Raw genomic sequence first — 18,819 nt, forward strand, 5'->3', positions numbered from 1 at the left:
ATGCCTTCTGTGTTTGGGGGAATCTCATTCTACTCAAGCCTGTGATATTTGTAAAGCTTTCATTCCCCAGGCCAGGAAGAACCACCAAGCGCAGCTAAAGGCGCTTCTATATGAAAAAGCCCTTCCCGCCATTCTCAGCATTTCAAGTTTCCATTTTGTATAGAACAACAGCACTGGCCCGTTCTCTTCAGAGTCAACAATGGCTGCTTTCTATTTAAGGCAGCAGATCTACAATGGCATATAATGAAGTTTCAAACTGCATTATACGAATTAAACTGCATTATATGAATCTACGCTGACCATATAATGTCGTTTGAAACGGCATTAAATGAATTAAACTGCATTATATGAATCCACTGACCAGAGAAGGCAGCTTCAAACATTGTATGGCAGTGTGAATGGGGCATTATATGAACTAAACTGCATTATATGGATCTACTCATATAAAGCATCTTCAAATATTGTGAGGCAGTGTAAATGGGGCATTCTATGAACTAAACCGCATTATGTGAATCTACTGACTACATAAGGCAGCTTCAAACATTGGATGGCACTGTAAATGGGGCATTATATGGACTAAACCGCATTAAATGGATCCACTGTCCATATAAGGCAGCTTCAAACATTGGATGGCAGTGTAACTGGAGTAAAAGACTGCTGCTCAGTCGCCCAGTCGATTCCGACTCTTTGTGACCTCATGGACCAGTCCACGCCAGAGCTCCCTGTCGGCCGTCGCCGCGCCCAGTTCCTTCAAGTTCATGCCAGTAAAAGACACATGCTAGAAAATATCGTTTCGTAAAACGAAACGCCCGAAGTAGTTTGTCCCTCGCTGCACGTCTTCGGCGCTGTTCCTTTCAGGCCCCGTGCTTTCCAACGTGGTTTCCCCGCAGAGAGAAAGAAGAGCGAGAGAAGTCCTTTGAAGGCTGTCTATCAAAGTGCCTGACAGGAAACCCGTGTTTCACTTTGAGGTACACTTTCTGACGTTAAGAAGAAAAAAGACAGCCCGGGATGTATAAGATTTGTAAAAAAGGGAGACGCATCCCGCAGGCTGTAAACTCAGAAGGAAGGATCTACTTCGTTTAAAAACTCAGGCGTCCTGTGATGCCACCCTACCATGAAGTCCGGGGTGAGAGGTAAGGCGAAGAGGTCCTTCCGCTTCTCCTCGCCCTTCCCCCACCCGCTGACATGCCAACCCAGCAGTCGGCGGCGTAACAGCTGCGTGAAAGGTGGGCGCCGGGGCCAATTGGGGGGCCGGGGGAGGGAGAAGCCTCATACAGCCGAGAGGACATGGAGGAGACCGCCCGCCCAGGCGACGCAGGGAGCCTTCCGAAATGCATGGGGTCGCCATGAGTCGACAGGCCCCTTGAAGGCACGTTTCCACACAGAGAGGGAGGAGAAAGGGGGCCCAAAGGAGGAGGCCGCACTAGGCCTTTTCCTGCCGGGAAATGGGTCCGTGTGGAGAAGGACTCCTTTCAACCCGATGCCAAAGAGTGAGGGAGTTGGTAGGCTTAGCTTGGAGAAAAGAAGGTTGGGGAGGGGAGACGTGAGAGCCATGTTTGAATGTTTGGAAGGATTGCTGTGAATTTTCCGCGCTGTCTGGTCATGTTCCAGAAGCATTCTCTCCTGACGTTTCGCCCACATCTATGGCAGGCACCCTCAGAGGTTATGAGATATATTGGAAACTAGGCAAGTTGGGTTTATCTATCTGTGGAAGGTCCAGGGTGGGAGAAAGAACTGTCTGTTGGAGGCAGGTGTGGATGTTGCAATTAATCACCTTGATTCGCCTTGAAATGCCATGTAGCTTCAAAGCCTGGCTGCTTCCTGCCTGGGGGAATCCTGGGGTATAGCAACCACCACGTCAGACTATACAGAGAAGCCACTGAAATCCACAAGTATGTGGACAATTTCAGCAGAAAAGAGGAAAATATGACAATGAACAAAATCTGGCTACCAGTATTTAAAAAAACCCTAAAATCAGGACAGTAAATAAAGAACAACACTCTGAAAATGGGAATTCCAGACATGAAACAATCAGGGCCAGCCAATACCCCCAACAAAGGTTTCCCTAGGCAGGAATCAGCAAGGCCTTGAAGCTGCCGGGCTTTTCAGTGCTAATCAAGGTGATTAATGGCAACATTCATACTTTTCTCCACGAGTTCTTTCTCCCACCTTGGGCCTTCCACAGATATATAAACCTCCCTTGCCTAGTTTCCAACAGATAAATGTGGGTGAAATGTCAGGAGTGAATGCTTCTAGAACATGGCCATACAGCCCAGAAAACTCACAGCAACCCAGTAATTCCAGCCATGAAAACCTTTGACAACACATTTCAAAGCATATCACATTGAGGAGGGGGGGGGAGGCTTGTTTTCCTGGTGCTCCAGAAGCTGGGGCGCGTCTACATTGTCGTTTGACTCCACTTTCACTGCCTTGGTGCAATACCATGGGGTCCTAGGGGACTGTAGTTTGGTGAGACACCAAGTCTCTCTGGCTGGCTCCCATAATGATATACATGGAGCCATGATAGTTAAAGTGTCGTCACACTGCATTAATTTGACTATGTAGATCAAGGGTCCTCAAACTTTTTAAGCAAAGGGCCGGTCCACAATCTTTCAGACTGTTGAGGGGCCGAATTATCATTTTTTAAAAAATACGAACAAATTTCTTTGCACACTGTACATATCTTATTTGTAGTGCAAAAAAAGAACAACAACAATGAAAGAACAATACAATCTTTAAAAATAAAAACAATTTTAACCAACATAAACCTATCAGGATTTCAGTGGGAAGTATGGGCCTTCTTCTGGTCAATGAGATAGTCAATTAGGATTGTTGTTGTGTGCCTTCAAGTCATTTCAGACTTTGGGCAAGCCTAACTCTAAGAGTGAGGGTGGGGGTCAGGTAAATGACCTTGGAGGGCTGCATCTGGCCCCCGGGCCTTAGTTTGGGGACCCCTGATGTAGATGCACCTTAGGATGCAAAGCAGCGGGTTCAAATTGCAGGAAACGAGGCATCCTTGAACTGTGATCCTCCAGCTCAGGCATTGACAAACTTTGGCTCTCCAGGTGTTTTGGACTTCAACTCCCACAATTCCTAACAGCTGGCAGGACTAGAAGCACAAGCTAAAGCAGACATGAGCAAATTTCTGCCCTCCAGGTGTTTTGGACTTCAACTCCCATGATTCCTAACAGCTGGTAGGCTGTTAGGAAGTGTAAAAATCCAAAATGACTCTTAGAACTGCTTGGCAGTAGATTGTGCTGCCTTTGAGCATGGTGGAGTCTCCTCTGGAATTTTAAGCAGAGGCTGGATTGCCATCTGTTGGGAGTGCTTTGTGCATAACAGGAGGTTGGTCTGGATGGCCCATGTATCATCTTCCAGCTTTATGATTCTGTAATTCTAGGGTGGGAGGTGGTGGACAAGGGACCCAGTCGTACAAGGCACCCTTTCTGGACTCTATGCTAATATGAAGGTAATTTCTTGCATTTCTCCCAAGCAATTCTAACTTAGCTTTGGTTTTGCTGATTCTAGCTTCCAGCTTCTGTTTATTTTTCTGTTGGTTTCATTCTGAAGCCCCAGAATGGAGTTTGAGCTCATGGAGAATGATATTCTGGAGTCACTTGAAGACCTAGGGTATGTATGAGTGAAAATATGCTGCAATGCTTTTGACTGCTCAGCTTTGAAAACAGTGTTTTTACAGTGCAGCCCTTTTATCCACAGATTTAACATCTGCAGTTTTAATATACACGGTTTCAGTTTTACACACTCTTCACTCCCCACCTCCCGAAGTGTCTGTAAGACTCTCCAAATCCTCCAGTGCAATTCTATGCCATGCTTTCCTCCCAAGTATTCTTAAAATATAGGGTTTGCTATTATCCAAGGTTTCAGCTAGCTATGGGGCTGGGAGTGTCTTGGAACATATTCTCAATGAATATGGTGGTCGTACTGTATTGTTACCTGTTTTTCCAGCCTTTGACATTGGTATTTTTCTGTAGATGTTGTATTTCAGGTATATATAATCACTATTGGTTCATTGAAGCAGAGGTGGAAGGGATTCCTTTTTTGGGAAAATTAAAATATCTTCAGGGCATTCTTAGCAAGATGAGGTCCAGAACATATAAAGGTATTTTTGGCCATAAAAACAGAATAATAAAGCTGAATCAAATAAAAGATATTCTCCAGCATTCTATTCAAACAGTAGCAGAGCAGTTGCCACAAAATCACACACAAGAATGACAGCAGCACTTTCTTTCATAGCTAATTCATAAACAATAATTGGTCCAGTTTATCTAATGCTTTTCCTTAACCCACATAGTTATGGAATAGATTTGAAGAAGAAAGGGGAAATAAATATATATATGTATTTTTAAAAGTCCCTTTCAGTTTCTGGCATTGAGTTTTATCAGCAAGGCTCTGAGACCAATGCTATGCCCTAGCAAAAGTGGAAAAAATTATTATGCATAACATTGTATCTATCAGTGATTTATTATCTAGCACCATGGATGAAACTCACAATCTAAAATAGTACAGTAGAGTCTCACTTATCCAAGCTAAACGGGCCGGCAGAAGCTTGGATAAGCGAATATCTTGGATAATAAGGAGGGATTAAGGAAAAGCCTATTAAACATCAAATTAGGTTATGATTTTACAAATTAAGCACCAAAACATCATGTTTTACAACAAATTTGACAGAAAAAGCAGTTCAATACGCAGTAATGTCATGTTGTAATTACTGTATTTACAAATTTAGCACCAAAATATCACGATACATTGAAAAAATTGACTACAAAAATGGCTTCGATAATCCAGAAACTTGGATAAGCAAGGCTTGGATAAGTGAGACTCTACTGTATTTGTAAAGTAACTGGGATGTGAGGCTTTTCTCCTTGGTGCTCCTTGTTGTATTATTAGCTTAATTCCCTTTATATATGTTGTGTTATAAATCCTTTGTCAACTAGTTATTCCATGGAAGCCTTTAGCATGGACATAATTATGAGGGAGTATGTCCAACTGAATATTGGGGGCATACTTCCAAGTAAATTGCATGGCATTGCCCTATTGTCTATATTGTTAGCCTTTGTAATAATGTTGGTGTAATATTCCAATTTTATGCTTTGGAGAAATTAGTTTCTCGCTTCTTTCTTTATTTTGAAAAGTATGGTTATCTGTGCATATCAGTGTATGTGAGGAGAGTTCACACAAAAACAAGTAGAAGCAAACAGCTGTTACAACAGTGGAACAATAGTGAGCAGATGTGAGGTTAAAGGAGAATTATTCATGTTTGCTGTTACTTACAAAAAATGGCTAGGTTAGCCATCCAGTTTGCAGCGAGAGCTACATAGCTTTTATTTTCTTTAGAAGTTCATAAAACTAAAAAGTTCTAAAAAGTTTAGATATTGATACAAGGGCAGTTTTCTACTCATTAAATAAATATCACAGGACAGACTAATTTATTTCTGTTATGGAAGAATAAATAGAATAGCTGAGGTACTCATTGTTAATGTTCACATATAGAGACTAAAGGGTGACTGATATGTAGACTGCAGTATTGAAAATGACAGAAGTTCTTGGTCCTGTCCAGTCAATTGATCCAAAGTACAAATTACACAATCAATCAATTTCTTTCATTAAATAAATAGTTGTCTTCCAATCTTCAAATCAGAATTATTTTAGAGTTAGTTTAGGATTTCTATGTAGATCAAACTGAACTGATAAGATATTATAGTAGTCAATATTTTTCAAGTTTCTTCTTCATTCGTTTAGTCATTTTCGACTCTTCGTGACCTCATGGACCAGTCTACGCCAGAGCTCCCTGTCGGATAGATCACCTTAATGTAATCTCCCAATTTGGTGAAAATCCGTCCTGCTGTATTTGCATGATGTCGAAACAAATATAAACTTAATTTTGTTTATATGTACATAGATTGTACATATACTGAACAACAATCGGTTTTACTTATTGCAGATATTAGTTAATAATACAGTATGAATAGTCAGAAATGTATTTTCCAATAAAGACCAATTTTACAAAAGGATTTAAAGAAGTACTGGGATAAAGTAATTTGGAGTAATAGCCAAAGAAATGTGTGAACAATGGTGTGTTGTTTAGAGGGGAAAGTTATTTTACAAATAGGACAAAACTACTGTTGTACCAAAAATAATTGTTGTTCTGGCTCTGTAAGCACATTTGCATCATGTCTTTTAGATTCTGTTGTTCTCATATGAAGACAGAAACATTTACAATGAGACATTTGTTTGTTTAGTTCTGTATTGCATCCTGATCTTGGAAATGTTGTTTTTATGGATTCTAAGTTCCAGGATCTCCAAGCTAGCCTGGTCACAAATGGATGCTTGTCCCAAAGAACTGATATGATGAGTTTCTTTTGTAGGGAGAAAAGAGAAAAAGAGTGTACAAGCAGTCCCCGAGTTACAACTGACTCATAGTTAAGAATTGGGGTGAAAGAACAGGAAGTGAGAGAAATATACCCCTCAGAAGGAAAATTCATTCCTGAAAGAGTTATCATGGGGAAAAGGTGTCTCCACTGAAGCTTTATCACTAATCCTTGTTTCCACCAGCCAAATTTTTCAAAATCGAATTCTCACAGGGACAGAAAGTGAGGTGAAATGAAAACAGCAAAACAAACACCACTGGGGTGTTAACCCTCTCCTATGCTTTCCAAAGCATGCATACATTGTATATTTAGCTGGAATTACACTTAAACATGTACCTTTTTCAATTTACATACACATTCAATTCAAGAACAAACCTACAGAACCCATCTTGTTTGTAACTTGGAGGCTGCCTGCATTAAGACTTTCATACAGGAGAGACAGGATGGAGTGGGAAGGACAGTGATGAAGAGTGTGGAGAAAGGATAAGGCTGTATATTATTTAACTCTGCTTTGATGGGGCTAAAGGTGTAGGCTTCAGTTCCTAGCAAACTTATTTGGCATGAGATTCCCTGGAGGTTAATAGTGTTGTAAGACTGCTTAAATGTAAATATGATTTTTTTAGTGTACTGTATATATCATGTGGGTGGCGACGGCCGACAGGGAGCTCTGGCGTGGACTGGTCCATGAGGTCACAAAGAGTTGAAAACGGCTATGTGAATGAAGAAGAAGATATACATCATGTAGAGTGCATGTCTCATACATCAATGACTTAACAGTGAGGGATGCTGATCTTATTTTTATTTTCTTTGACAGTTACAAAGGTCCATTGTTAGAAGATGGAGCTCTGACACAAGCAGCTTCTGGTGGAGCCAGTTCCCCAGAATACACCAAACTTTGTGCCTGGCTGGTATCAGAGCTAAGGTTGTTTTGCAAGCTGGAGGAAAATGTACAAGCAACTAACAGTGAGTGACCATGACTCTGGCATAATGTATGCTTGTTTATCTATAAAAGAAAAGGTCTGCAGGAATATCTGTGTGTGTATGTGTGCATACTCATTCATTTCATTCATATAGTGGTGATGATCAAAGTAGCTCTTAATTTAGTGTCATAGCAGGATTACATCTTATGCAGCAGAAGACATGAACCACTATAATTGTTAAAAATCTACTGAAGTGTGAGGATATGCCTGCATGACAGCCAATTTGGATGTTTTCTGGTATCTGTGTTATCGATGCAAACAGATAACAATTCTGCATTCAGGTAGTTGGGATTATGTGCCACAAAAACAAAGCAAAATACTGCATTTACTCAAATCTAATGCTCATTTTTTTTGGCAAAATAAACTTGCCACGATTAGGGTGCATATTAGATTCAAATCATATGGTAATTTTAGTGCTGAGCCAAAGCAAAAGGGGAAGCCGCTTTAGGAGTGCATGGAGCTCCTCTTTGAGGGACCTCATCTCTAATTTATTGGTCAGGGCTCTATGCTATTCCATCCTGGAATTTGTAGTTTGGTGAGGCATCAGCATTCTTTGGAAATCTTGTAAAACTATACCCCCCATGACTCCATAGCATTGAGATAAAGAAGTTTAAGTGGATTCATTCTACAGCATAGATACATCTCAAAGTTTTCTTTTCTGTTGCTGGAACCTTTGTATTCTAACACTTTTGCCATTAAAAAAGGAATCTTAACAAGGCAGCAACTATAATGCACACCTTTTATGACCAAATTACCAAGAGTGCACTTTTTGCCACTGTGCATTACATTTGGCAGCAAAATCCCTGAGTTTCAGGGTTTTGAAAATGGAGGTGTGCATTAGATTTGATGGCTCATTAGACTCGAGTAAATATGGGTATATAAAGCCCTACCCACTAATGAGATTTGAGTTTTCATTCACTTGCTTAAAACAAATGAAACCTTAGCTCTTCAGCAGAGTGCATTCAGTGTCTATTTAACAGTGATTCTCAACCTAGGCCCCCAGATGTTTTTAGCCTACAACTCCCAGAAATCCCAGCCAGTATACCAGCTGTTAGGATTTCTGGAAGATAAAGGCTAAAAACATCTGGGGACTCCAGGTTGAGAACCAGTACTACATTTTTTTTCTTTTTTGCTCCCATAAAATTATAGCTTATGTGTGCGTGCACGCAGACACACACACACACATATGGCCCAAATAATAAAATTAAAACTGCTTCTTTCCACTTTGCTTGGGTTCTTAATTGAGTTAGAAAGCTTCATCTTTTTCTTTAAAATATAGCAGGCTGTTGTAATTTGCAGTCATGAATTTATTCACCTTTACCTTTTCACTCAAACACTACCAGTAGCAATAAAAATCAACAATAACATCGTATTAGAATAAACCTTTTAAATCACAGCACCAATCAGAAAGTACAGGAACAGAAGGACTATGTGCCAAATGCCTGAAGAAGCAAGATGGCCTTTAACTTTTATTTGAAATTGTTCACAGTGGGACAACTAGTTTCAGTTTAATGTTTCACCTTAATTCTTGTCTAAAAATTAGAGCCTTTAACAATTAACCTGTTTTAAATAAAAAAATAATCTTTGTGTTAAGGTCCAAATGAAGCAGACGAGTTCCAGCTTGAAATGAGTGGGTTACTGAGTGAAATGAACTGCCCATATACAATACTAACTTCAGGAGACGTCACCAAGCGCCTTCTCAATCAGAAAAACTGCCTCCTACTGCTTAGTAAGTTGAAGGAAATTTACAGAGGGGGGTAATTGGAACAGCTGTCCTTATAATAATGAGAGACTATAGTTGAATTTGTTCAAGGCCCAGGGTGAAACCTTCCAAGTTGTATTTATAGCTGCATCAAAGTCTAAAATGACTCAGCATCTTTTTTCTTTTGCTTGTCATAAACCAATTTTGTCAGTGAAGAGGATTAGCAATTGATAGGCAAAATTAAAATCTTACAAGTAATGCAGTTTAGTAGAAAAGAATGTCAGTAATGCTATTCTTGTTTTTAATACCAGCTTTTGTTGGAAGCGCTTTTAGATTTTTAATGATAGTTTTTTTAAATGACGGTTTTCAAAAGCTTTTCATTAAGTAGCTTGTTTGCCACTCTTGCTACTCAACATACATATTGAGAAAGCCCCCTGCTGCATTTTCTTTTTTTTCATGTTACATTCTAAAAAGCTGTGCCTCTGAATGAAATACTCTTTGCTGATATAAGCATTTTTATACAAACATGTTGTTGGAGATAATAGTTTTTAAAATGTTCTTGGCTAATTGAGGTAAATAATTCCCTTCTTGGTATTTCTAAAATGAGTGTGGATTATATTGTGAATTCAACAGTGTTTGTATTGAATGGTAACTTTTCTTCTTCAGCATACCTCATCTCAGAATTGGAAGCTGCCAGAATGCTTTGTGTGAATGCAATTCCAACAAAAGCCCAGGAAGGGAGTGGCAGTGAAGTCTTTCAGGAACTAAAAGGAATATGCATTGCTTTAGGCATGTCCAAGCCTCCAGCCAACATAACTATGTTTCAATTCTTTAGTGGAATAGAAAAAAAGGTAAGAATTTCTGTGGCATTACAATGATTAAGGTCCAAACTTTCTGTATGTGATCAGTTGTAATGCATGAATTTACAACTCTTTTCCTTTCCTCTGAATTGTTATTGAGGAAAGAGTTCCACGAGACCCTGAAAAGTGACTTTTGATGGGACACAATGGGTTATAGCAATAATATGGAGCAGGAAAGGGGCCTATTGTGTTCATATAGCATGTCAGGTTTTGATTCAATTTATTGTACAGTTATTTAAATAATCTGTAAGAAATTCTCAAACATTTCATCTTCAAAACAGTGAAATATATAGTTTAGGAGAATGAAATCAAATGTAACATGCAAAATAAAATACAATAGTACAAGAAAATTAAAAGTGAAGAGTATGACAAAATATTTTTTAATTTAAATGTTCTGTTAAGTAAGAGTCATAACTTTTTACCCTTCAGCTATTTTGAAGAGGAATTAATCACACATAACTTGCTGTTTTTAATTAGTTACTGTTTTGTAACATTTTGGTTTGCTAATTAAAGATTCTGCCCTGCAATGGATTGCGATATATGTGATTAGGATAAAATATAACTATTTTATTTTATTGCTGCCATAATTATGAAAATATCACAAAAGATCTTTTATTCTTTCAAACGTATTTATGTTTCTCTATTGGTCTAAAGGGGAGCCCGGTGGCGAAGTGTGTTAAAGCACTGAGCTGCTGAACTTGCAGACCAAAAGGTCCCAGGTTCAAACCCTGGGAGCGGCAGGAGCGGCCGCTGTTAGCTCCAGCTTCTGCCAACCTAGCAGTTCAAAAACATGCCAATGTGAGTAGATCAATAGGTACCGCTCCGGCGGGAAGGTAACAGAGCTCCATGCAGTCATGCTGGCCACATGACCTTGGAGGTGTCTACAGACAACGCCGGCCTTTCGGCTTAGAAATGGAGATGAGCACCAACTCCCAGAGTCAGACATGACTGGACTTAACGTCTGGGGAAACCTTTATCTTTTTTATTGGTCTAAAGATATTAGAAATGTATTATATTTATGTCACACATAGATATACACATTCTTATTGCTACTTTGTTTCAATTGTAAAGAGAAAGTTGCCTTTCAATGTGCTATATTAATTTTGTTACAGTTAAAAGAAACATTAGCAAAAGTTCCTCCAAATCACGTAGGAAAGCCTTTACTGTCAAAACCACTTGGTCCAGTTCATTGGGTAAGTTATTTTTCCATTGAACTCATAGTTTCTATCATTAACTGTTTTTATTAGGGTTTCCACTTTTTCTTTTATTTATTTCTTTTTCATATATTCAAAAATTGTTAGGCATTATAGATGAATATAGCTGATACTAGACTCTGTGTTCCTAAAATGTTATAGGTATCCTCTGCGAATACAGTTTTACAAAATTGGTTCTTTGTTTTTATTGTAGACTATAGCAAGCAGAAAGGGAAGGGAATTAAGTTTTTCTGCACCGGAATGTTTTCAATGAATGTTCAGTTTAGTACAGTTATCCAGCTAGCTTGAGATGAATTTAGTCCTTTAAAATGAAAAAAAATCTTTTTATCAAATTGTAGCTATTGTGATCAGAAGATGAGTGTCTTCATTAATAGAGCACTTCCAGTTTTACTAAAGGAGTGAAGCAAAATGAATTTGCAGAATATATTTTGTTGGATCTCTGACAAAATTTTCAACTGAGCTGAACACCCAATTTCTGACCATGATTTTGTGCTTTACCTAATTTATTTATTTATTTATTATTTATTACAATATTTATATCCCGCCCTTCTCACCCAACAGGGGACTCAGGGCGGCTTACAAAAAACACATATATAAGAATTATACAGTGCAATATAAATCAGTTAAAAAGTTAAATTATACAGTGCAATATAAATCACTTAAATAATAATGATGACGATGATTATGATGATGATGACAACAAAATAGGAAATATTACACGGAGAGAATATTACACAAGTCGCAGCTGTAGCAATAAATAATAATAATAATAATAATAATAATAATAATAATAATAATAATAATTATTATTATTATTATAATGACAACAAAATAGGAAATATTATGGGGAGAGAACATTACACAAGACACAGCAGTAGCAATAATAATAATAATAATGTAGGATGGAAAACCAAGTGTTCAGTAGGGTAATAATGGAGGAATCACATTCTCCTATCTCCATGACCTTACTATTGAGTGATGGCATATGATGAGTTTACTCAAATGTAGGGTAGCTTAGCAAAGGCCCATGCACAGCAAGGCTCCCTCAACCAAAAATATAATAATGGAAATAATTGATCAGCTATAGCTGTGATGATTTCTCTTCGTTGTAGGGGAGGTTGTAAGAGAAGGGAATAGAGCAAGAGCATTCTCATCCCTAGTTGGGCTGTTCAGTCTAGTTAGAAAATAATTACATTTATTTTTTTAGTTTACCCAGGCATGTAGCATTCTTATAATAAAGCTGCAGAGAAGTTTGGAAATGTGAATTTAGGATTATTTGCTTCTGGACAGTATGTAGCAGGGGACAGCAAAGCACAGTCCTTCAGATATTGTTTGTGTGCAACTTCCAGTATTTCTGATCAATGGCTGCAATGACTAAACTTATGAGAGTTTCAGCCACAATAACATTAGGAGGACCAGTTTGCCATCCCCTAGGTTGATAGTCAGAAAGATGAAAAACTGCTTTTCAGCTTACTTAGCATTCTCAGATTGCAGAGGTCCATTGGCTATCTCTCACTCCTTCACAGGCTTGCACTGTTTCCTGGTTACCACCCCTTTATTCATTGGCACCTGCAGCAGCTCTCTGATGTGGAAAGATTGCCAGTTTTGGAAGCTGATAGAGCACTGTTGGCAGAAATCAACAGCTATAAAAAGGGGTTAAGAACTGCATGTGGCTCACAGGCTCTGCTTTGTTCATCTGTAGCTTAAAGAGATTAGGATGGAAGCCTCTAAATCAGTATACAAGGAGCTCATTGCTTTTTATAAAAAATCAAGAATGTTTATTTACAGTATTTATACCCCGCCCTTCTCACCCCGAAGGAGTCTCAGAGCAGCTCACAGAACACACATATGGCAAACATTCAATGCTGATTATACAATTAACAAGGACAGACAACACAAACAGAGGTTATGTTTGTATAAGCCATATGTTGTGGTAAGTTGTTAGTTAGACAGAAAACACTGCATCTAATGTAAGTGTTTAGATTCCAGCAAATCTTTCTGTTTTTGTTCCAGGAAAAGATTGAAGGTATTAATCAAGCCATAGCCAATGAGTACGAAGTTCGGAGGAAATTATTAGTGAAACGTCTAGATGTAACTGTTCAATCATTTGGCTGGTCAGATCGAGCAAAGGTACAATTTATTTTTTAGAAGAAACCTTTATTCTAGTTCTTGGTGGTGGGGATGAGAATTCGTAGTTTACGTTTCTGGAATTGTTCTTACTCAGGATGCCAGCCAATTTCTATTTGATTTTTCCCTCTGGGTGCCTATATTTTGTAGATATATCTGCTAGCGTAGGACAGATACCTTTAAGAAGGTTGTAGAAGTGCAGAATGAAATCTAGTTTGATTTTTTTGTTGACATTATAGATAAAGAAGATGCTAATTTGAAGCTCCGGAGTTAGGTACCCCCACTTGCACAGCACAAGAAAGTGGTAGCTTACCCTATTATGCATTGTTCCAATATTGGGTGTATAATTCAGTAGTTGTTAAGGGAACTTTAATATGTTAGAATGTTTTAAAAGTCAGGCAATGAATTGTTCAGCTGAATGTTTAATTTGGATACCACTGTCAACTGCTGACTTCTCCCCCTCTCTTTCTTTTTGTGTTATAGAGTCAAACAGAGAAATTGGCTAAAATCTACCAGCCCAAACGTGCCATGTTATCTACTAAATGTGCTATATCTGTTGCTCACCTCTTGGCTGCTAGGCAAGACTTGTCAAAGATTATGAGGACTAGCAGTGGGTCTATCAGAGAAAAGACTGCATGTGCCATTAATAAGGTATCTGTGTTGCTCAACTCATACAGATTTCTTTTAAAAGTGCTATAGATGTTGATAAACTGCATTAGAAATTTTCTTTTTGCAATAATATAACCTTTAATACACACCTGCACTTAGTACATCTCTTCTTTTTATCTTAGTTTTATTTCACAAGGAAAGAGAAATATGTTTTAGGAATTTGTACCTATGACAGTTCAATATATTGCCTTGCTCAGATTTTCTAAATCGCCCCATGTGGCTATGTTTATACACCACATCAATATCTCTGATCATGGGCCAGCCACATATTTGACTACATTATGTGTTTGCTTAGGGAGATTTTGGCTTACAGTTCAAAAATTTGGCACAAACCTCTACTTTGAAGATTAACATGTTGTTAATCTTCAAGACTGAGACTGGAGGTTTTGTGCAGTACACCAACACAAGCATGCTTCAAAATGGCAGTATAGTGATGTGGCACTATGTAATTTAATTGTAGTTGTTTTATCACAGATTTGTTTCTATTAAGAAATTTCAGTTAAGGTGGTGATGCCTACTTGATAATGAGACAAGAGCAGGGGTGGCCAAAATGGGGTTTTTTGGATGTTTTTGCAGCTTCTAGCATTCCTCACTATGCTGGTTCACACTGATGGAATATATAGCCAACCATCTGGAAGGCTGTAGTTTGCCCTATCCTAGACTAGTGAGATGTGACTGAAATTCCATTTCAATCTTGGATTTACATGATCAATTTTAAATAGTAAGACTCGTAGCTCTGTGTTTATGTGCTTGCAATAGTTGTAATTTCAAGAGTTTGTTTTAGAAATAAAAAATATCACTCTGAGAGACATTTAGGCTTTACTAGATGGAGCCTGCTACTGTATAAAGCCTTTGCTTTTAAGTTCTCATTGTGTGAGAACAATTTTGTGCTTGTGATATTTAAAGCCTCAACACTTGAGTGACCTTAATACCTGGAAGAGTGCTTCTTCTCATATACTCTTTCCTCATGACTGAGGTCTCGTGGAGGGGGGCTCGTCTGTGTCTCATCAATGGGCATATTGGGACTACCTTGATTGTAGAATGCCATCCCCTTAGATGCGTACTGGGCTTCTTTCTAGCCCCAGCTTAAGGCATGGCTTTTTATTAAAAGTCTTTGGGTTCTTACAACTTTTCCCAAATCCTTGCAGCTTTTAAATTGATTTAATCATAGCTGCTTCTTCTTCTTCTTCTTCTTATTATTATTAACTGCATTTCTATACCGCTTTTCTCACCCCTGGGGGGACTCAAAGCGGTTTGCAAAAAAATAAATGGCAAAATTCAATGCCTTACATATATATAAAAATATATCACATATCTAAATCAAAAACACACAACTGTAGATTAAAACCATTAAAACTATAAAAAACATCAAACATAGACATATGCATGAAACATGTTATTACAGCAATTAACATAGGTCCCTTCTCTTCCCCCCCCCCCCACCATCCCTCATCTCTCTCTCCATAGAGTTTCACCCTTTATTTATATACCCTCCCTGCTACCCCAGGGAGCAAGATGGTGGAGGCCCTCATCCTGACATGTTATGAAATAAGGTGGAATATGAGAATGTTAATAAACAACACACAAAGGTTATATCTGATTGGTCAAAGTGCTCCTCATTTATATATTCCACTTTAGAATAACACTAGTATAAATGTTTCACTGTATAGATTTTTCATTTATGCATTCCACTTTAGAGTAACGCTAGTATAAATGTTTCATTGTATAGATTTTTCATATTATCAAACTATTCAACTACACAGTTAATATTTTGTGTTCATTTTCTAATGTTTTTATTAGAAACTGCAATTTTCTAAATTAGTTACCTGAAATTTTCTATGGAGAAACAAACCTGTGATAAAACAGATTCGTATTCATGTTTATACCTGTCTTGAATCATTGAATGTTTGCCTCTGTGTTTTTTGTTAGAATCTGCCCTGGGTCCCCTTGGGGTGGAATACAAATAAATTCTTATTACTATTATTTATTTTGCTGTAGGTATTAATGGGCCGAGTACCTGATAGAGGAGGTAGACCTAATGAAATTGAGCCACCACCTCCTGAGATGCCACCATGGCAAAAAAGGCAAGATGGTCCTCAGCAGCAAAGCAGAGGTGGAAGAGGTGGATATGAGTCGTCATATGGGGGTCGTGGCGGTTATGAGCATGGTGGTCATGACAGAGGAGGTCGAGGAGGATATGACCAAGGAGGTTATGACCGAGGAAGCCGTGGAGGATATGACTCATCCTATGGAGGCCGTGGAGGTCATGAACACGGGAGCCATGAACGAGGCGGGCGAGGACGTGGTGGTTATGACCAAGGAGGCAGGGGGGGAGGAAGAGGAGGCAAACCGCAAGGAGGCTGGACCGATGGAGGAAGCAGCTATCAAGAGGTCAACTATAGGGAAAATAACTATAGAGATACTGGCTATCAAACTGGCGGTTACCATGGTGGTGGTAGCACTGGCTACCAAGGAAGTGGCTATGGTGGCTATCAATCTTCATATTCAGGAAGTGGCTATCAAGGTGGTGGTGGTGGAAGCTACCAGCAAGACAACAGATACCAAGATGGGCATTCCAATGAACGAGGTGGTGGCCGTGGAGGAGGGCGAGGTGGTCGTGGAGGCCGTGGCCGTGGCGGGCAAGGTGGTGGCTGGGGAGGAAGAGGTGCACAAAACTTTAACCAAGGAGGGCAATTTGAGCAGCACTTCCAGCATGGAGGTTATCAGTACAATCAATCTGGATTTGGACAAGGAAGACACTTCACAAGCTGAGGCTACAAAATCTGCCATTTTGATAGAGCTCATGTAATAGAAGCCTGATAATCTCTTTTTCCCCTTTTGAATTAGTACCATGTGGCAGACTGTTTCTGGACGATCATCTTTGCTTTTGAGCATATGAAAACATACAGATTAGTCTGGGGTTGCCTGAAGGCCAGCTTTTCTTCTCCAGGACTTGCCGAACTTTAAAGCAGCAAGTGCAATTCTCTGTACTAAAGAACTCTGGGGATTTAGAATACATGTTGGTTCACATCCATAAGAACTTGTCATTTCTACATTGATTATTTCTTTTTAAATCTTACCAAACATAGTCTGAATATTGCATTTCATTTAGAGTTTTTTAGGCAACAAGCTGACTCCTGATCTGTATTGTAAAGCTGCAGATAAGTTTGCATAGGCCCCTCTGACATCAGTTGGATTTACACATTTGTAACTGTTCAGAGAATTGTAGACCATTTCAGTAGCCCTGTGTCTATTATATGAGCTCTATTGCTGACACCTTATTCAGTAGCCTTATGTCTCACACTAATCGGAAACACTTTTACATGTCTGAACCGGAGACGACAAACCATTATCATACCATGCAAATGCCATCTATCAAACCAAGCTAAGTTATAAATGGATAGTATATGTAGCCCTATGCTTCAGCATAATTCAGACTCACTTTCATCCAGGGTTTCTTCCCTGACCAATCTAACTTTTACTTGAAGTTAGCTAGCAGTAATGGCAATCTGAAATTTCTTTTATGCACGAGTTAATACCACTGATCAGAAAAGGCAGGATGTTTTTTATTTAGGCATTTGACTCAAGGCAAAATGCCCTTCAGCTGGGTTGGTTACATTTTTCTTTACTGGAAAGTCGCATCAATGCGCCTTGCTGGTGTTTGTGTGTGTGCGTGTGCGTGTGTGTACAGAAACATTGTCAAGCTGTGAAAGAAAATGGCTGAAGGTATGCTGTTGTATAAAAGATGGGCAATAAAAGCATCTGTTCTCCTATTTCTTGATTTAACTTTCATTTAGAGACAAATGACTTCAAACAGAGGTTAAGATATACCTTTCTTTCTTGGAAGGTTATGAAACTTTGCAAATAGTGTTTTGAGTGGCTTCCCATCTCCCCCTCTATCCTTTGAAGGTAGCAAACAGGAAATGTAACTGTCAAGTGGAGACTGTATCACTTTTGTGATAGGATATATCAATAACATTCATTTCTCCTCCTGATTAAGGCAAAGGTAGGTTGAGGCAGGAGGAGAATTAGAGACAGGAAACCATCTCATTTAGATTGCTGAAACAATTCTTCATTTCAAACTAGAAGGTATTCAGAAATACTTTATGGAATTAACAGATTTACCAATTACTTTAGTTTGCAGCCAAGGAATCCAACTAACACTATCTTTGCTGAGATAGTTTTGGAGGTGTTATGTTTGTAGAACCATGTTTAATCAGAAATTGATTTTTATGGCCACTAGGTGTTGCTCCTGATCTACAAGCAAAAAGTAATTAAGCAGCAATGTCTTTCTCAATTTTTTGGTTGGCGGATGTGGATTTTGATGTTCTCTAAAAAAGGATGAGATTAAAATCCATATAGTGAATCTGTGCGCTGCCTGCTGCACTACTGATCTTCCTGAATTGAAGGAATGATCTGAAAGGGTTTTCTCTCTGACCAAACAGACTTTCTAAGCCTTCATATGATTGAAAATGGCTTATTATAGGTTCTGATATTTGGGAGGCATCCTCAATATATTCAGCCAGATGTGGAAGTTCCCTTCAGACCTTCAAGACTTGGAAGAGAAAAGCTAAGTGAGATGCTTATTGGCCTTCAGTGTATCTATCTGCTAATTTGCTGCCTAAAATAAGAAGTGAAATATGTCAGGGGTGTTTAGTGTTTTTCCTGCATGGCAGGGGGTTGAACTAGATGGCCCATGTGGCCTCTTCCAGTTCTATTATTCTGTTATTCCCTGGTGGAAGGTCCCTTGCTAGGACCTGGGAAGTGTTTGGGATTTTTGCTCAATTTTGGAAGGTTTGCATATATACAATTTTGAAATATCCCGGAGAAGACATTAAATTCATCTGTGTTTCTTACACATAATCTGAAGATAATTTT

At 38.8% G+C, this 18,819-nt stretch overlaps 1 protein-coding gene across 3 annotated transcripts; it reads left to right on the top strand.

The window, feature by feature from the left end:
• The first annotated feature begins 998 nt into the window (after positions 1-998).
• Positions 999-17,714, top strand: fam98a (family with sequence similarity 98 member A). Of its 3 annotated transcripts, none has more exons than XM_016990620.2 (9): positions 999-1,133; positions 3,529-3,630; positions 7,204-7,352; positions 8,964-9,098; positions 9,738-9,922; positions 11,044-11,124; positions 13,159-13,275; positions 13,756-13,923; positions 15,940-17,714. In XM_016990620.2, the coding sequence occupies exons 2-9, from the start codon at positions 3,578-3,580 to the stop codon at positions 16,711-16,713; spliced, it is 1,662 nt and encodes a 553-aa protein (XP_016846109.1). In that variant the 5' UTR covers positions 999-1,133; positions 3,529-3,577; the 3' UTR covers positions 16,714-17,714. The 3 variants fall into 3 exon arrangements, with proteins under 3 accessions (XP_016846109.1, XP_008123628.1, XP_003215972.1); XM_008125421.3 differs by having other exon boundaries at positions 1,122-1,226; XM_003215924.3 differs by lacking the exon at positions 999-1,133 and adding an exon at positions 1,235-1,369.
• Positions 17,715-18,819: the final 1,105 nt, after the last annotated feature.

This window comes from Anolis carolinensis, chromosome 1, assembly GCF_035594765.1.
Source record: "Anolis carolinensis isolate JA03-04 chromosome 1, rAnoCar3.1.pri, whole genome shotgun sequence".
NCBI classification, from domain to species: Eukaryota; Metazoa; Chordata; class Lepidosauria; order Squamata; family Dactyloidae; genus Anolis; species Anolis carolinensis.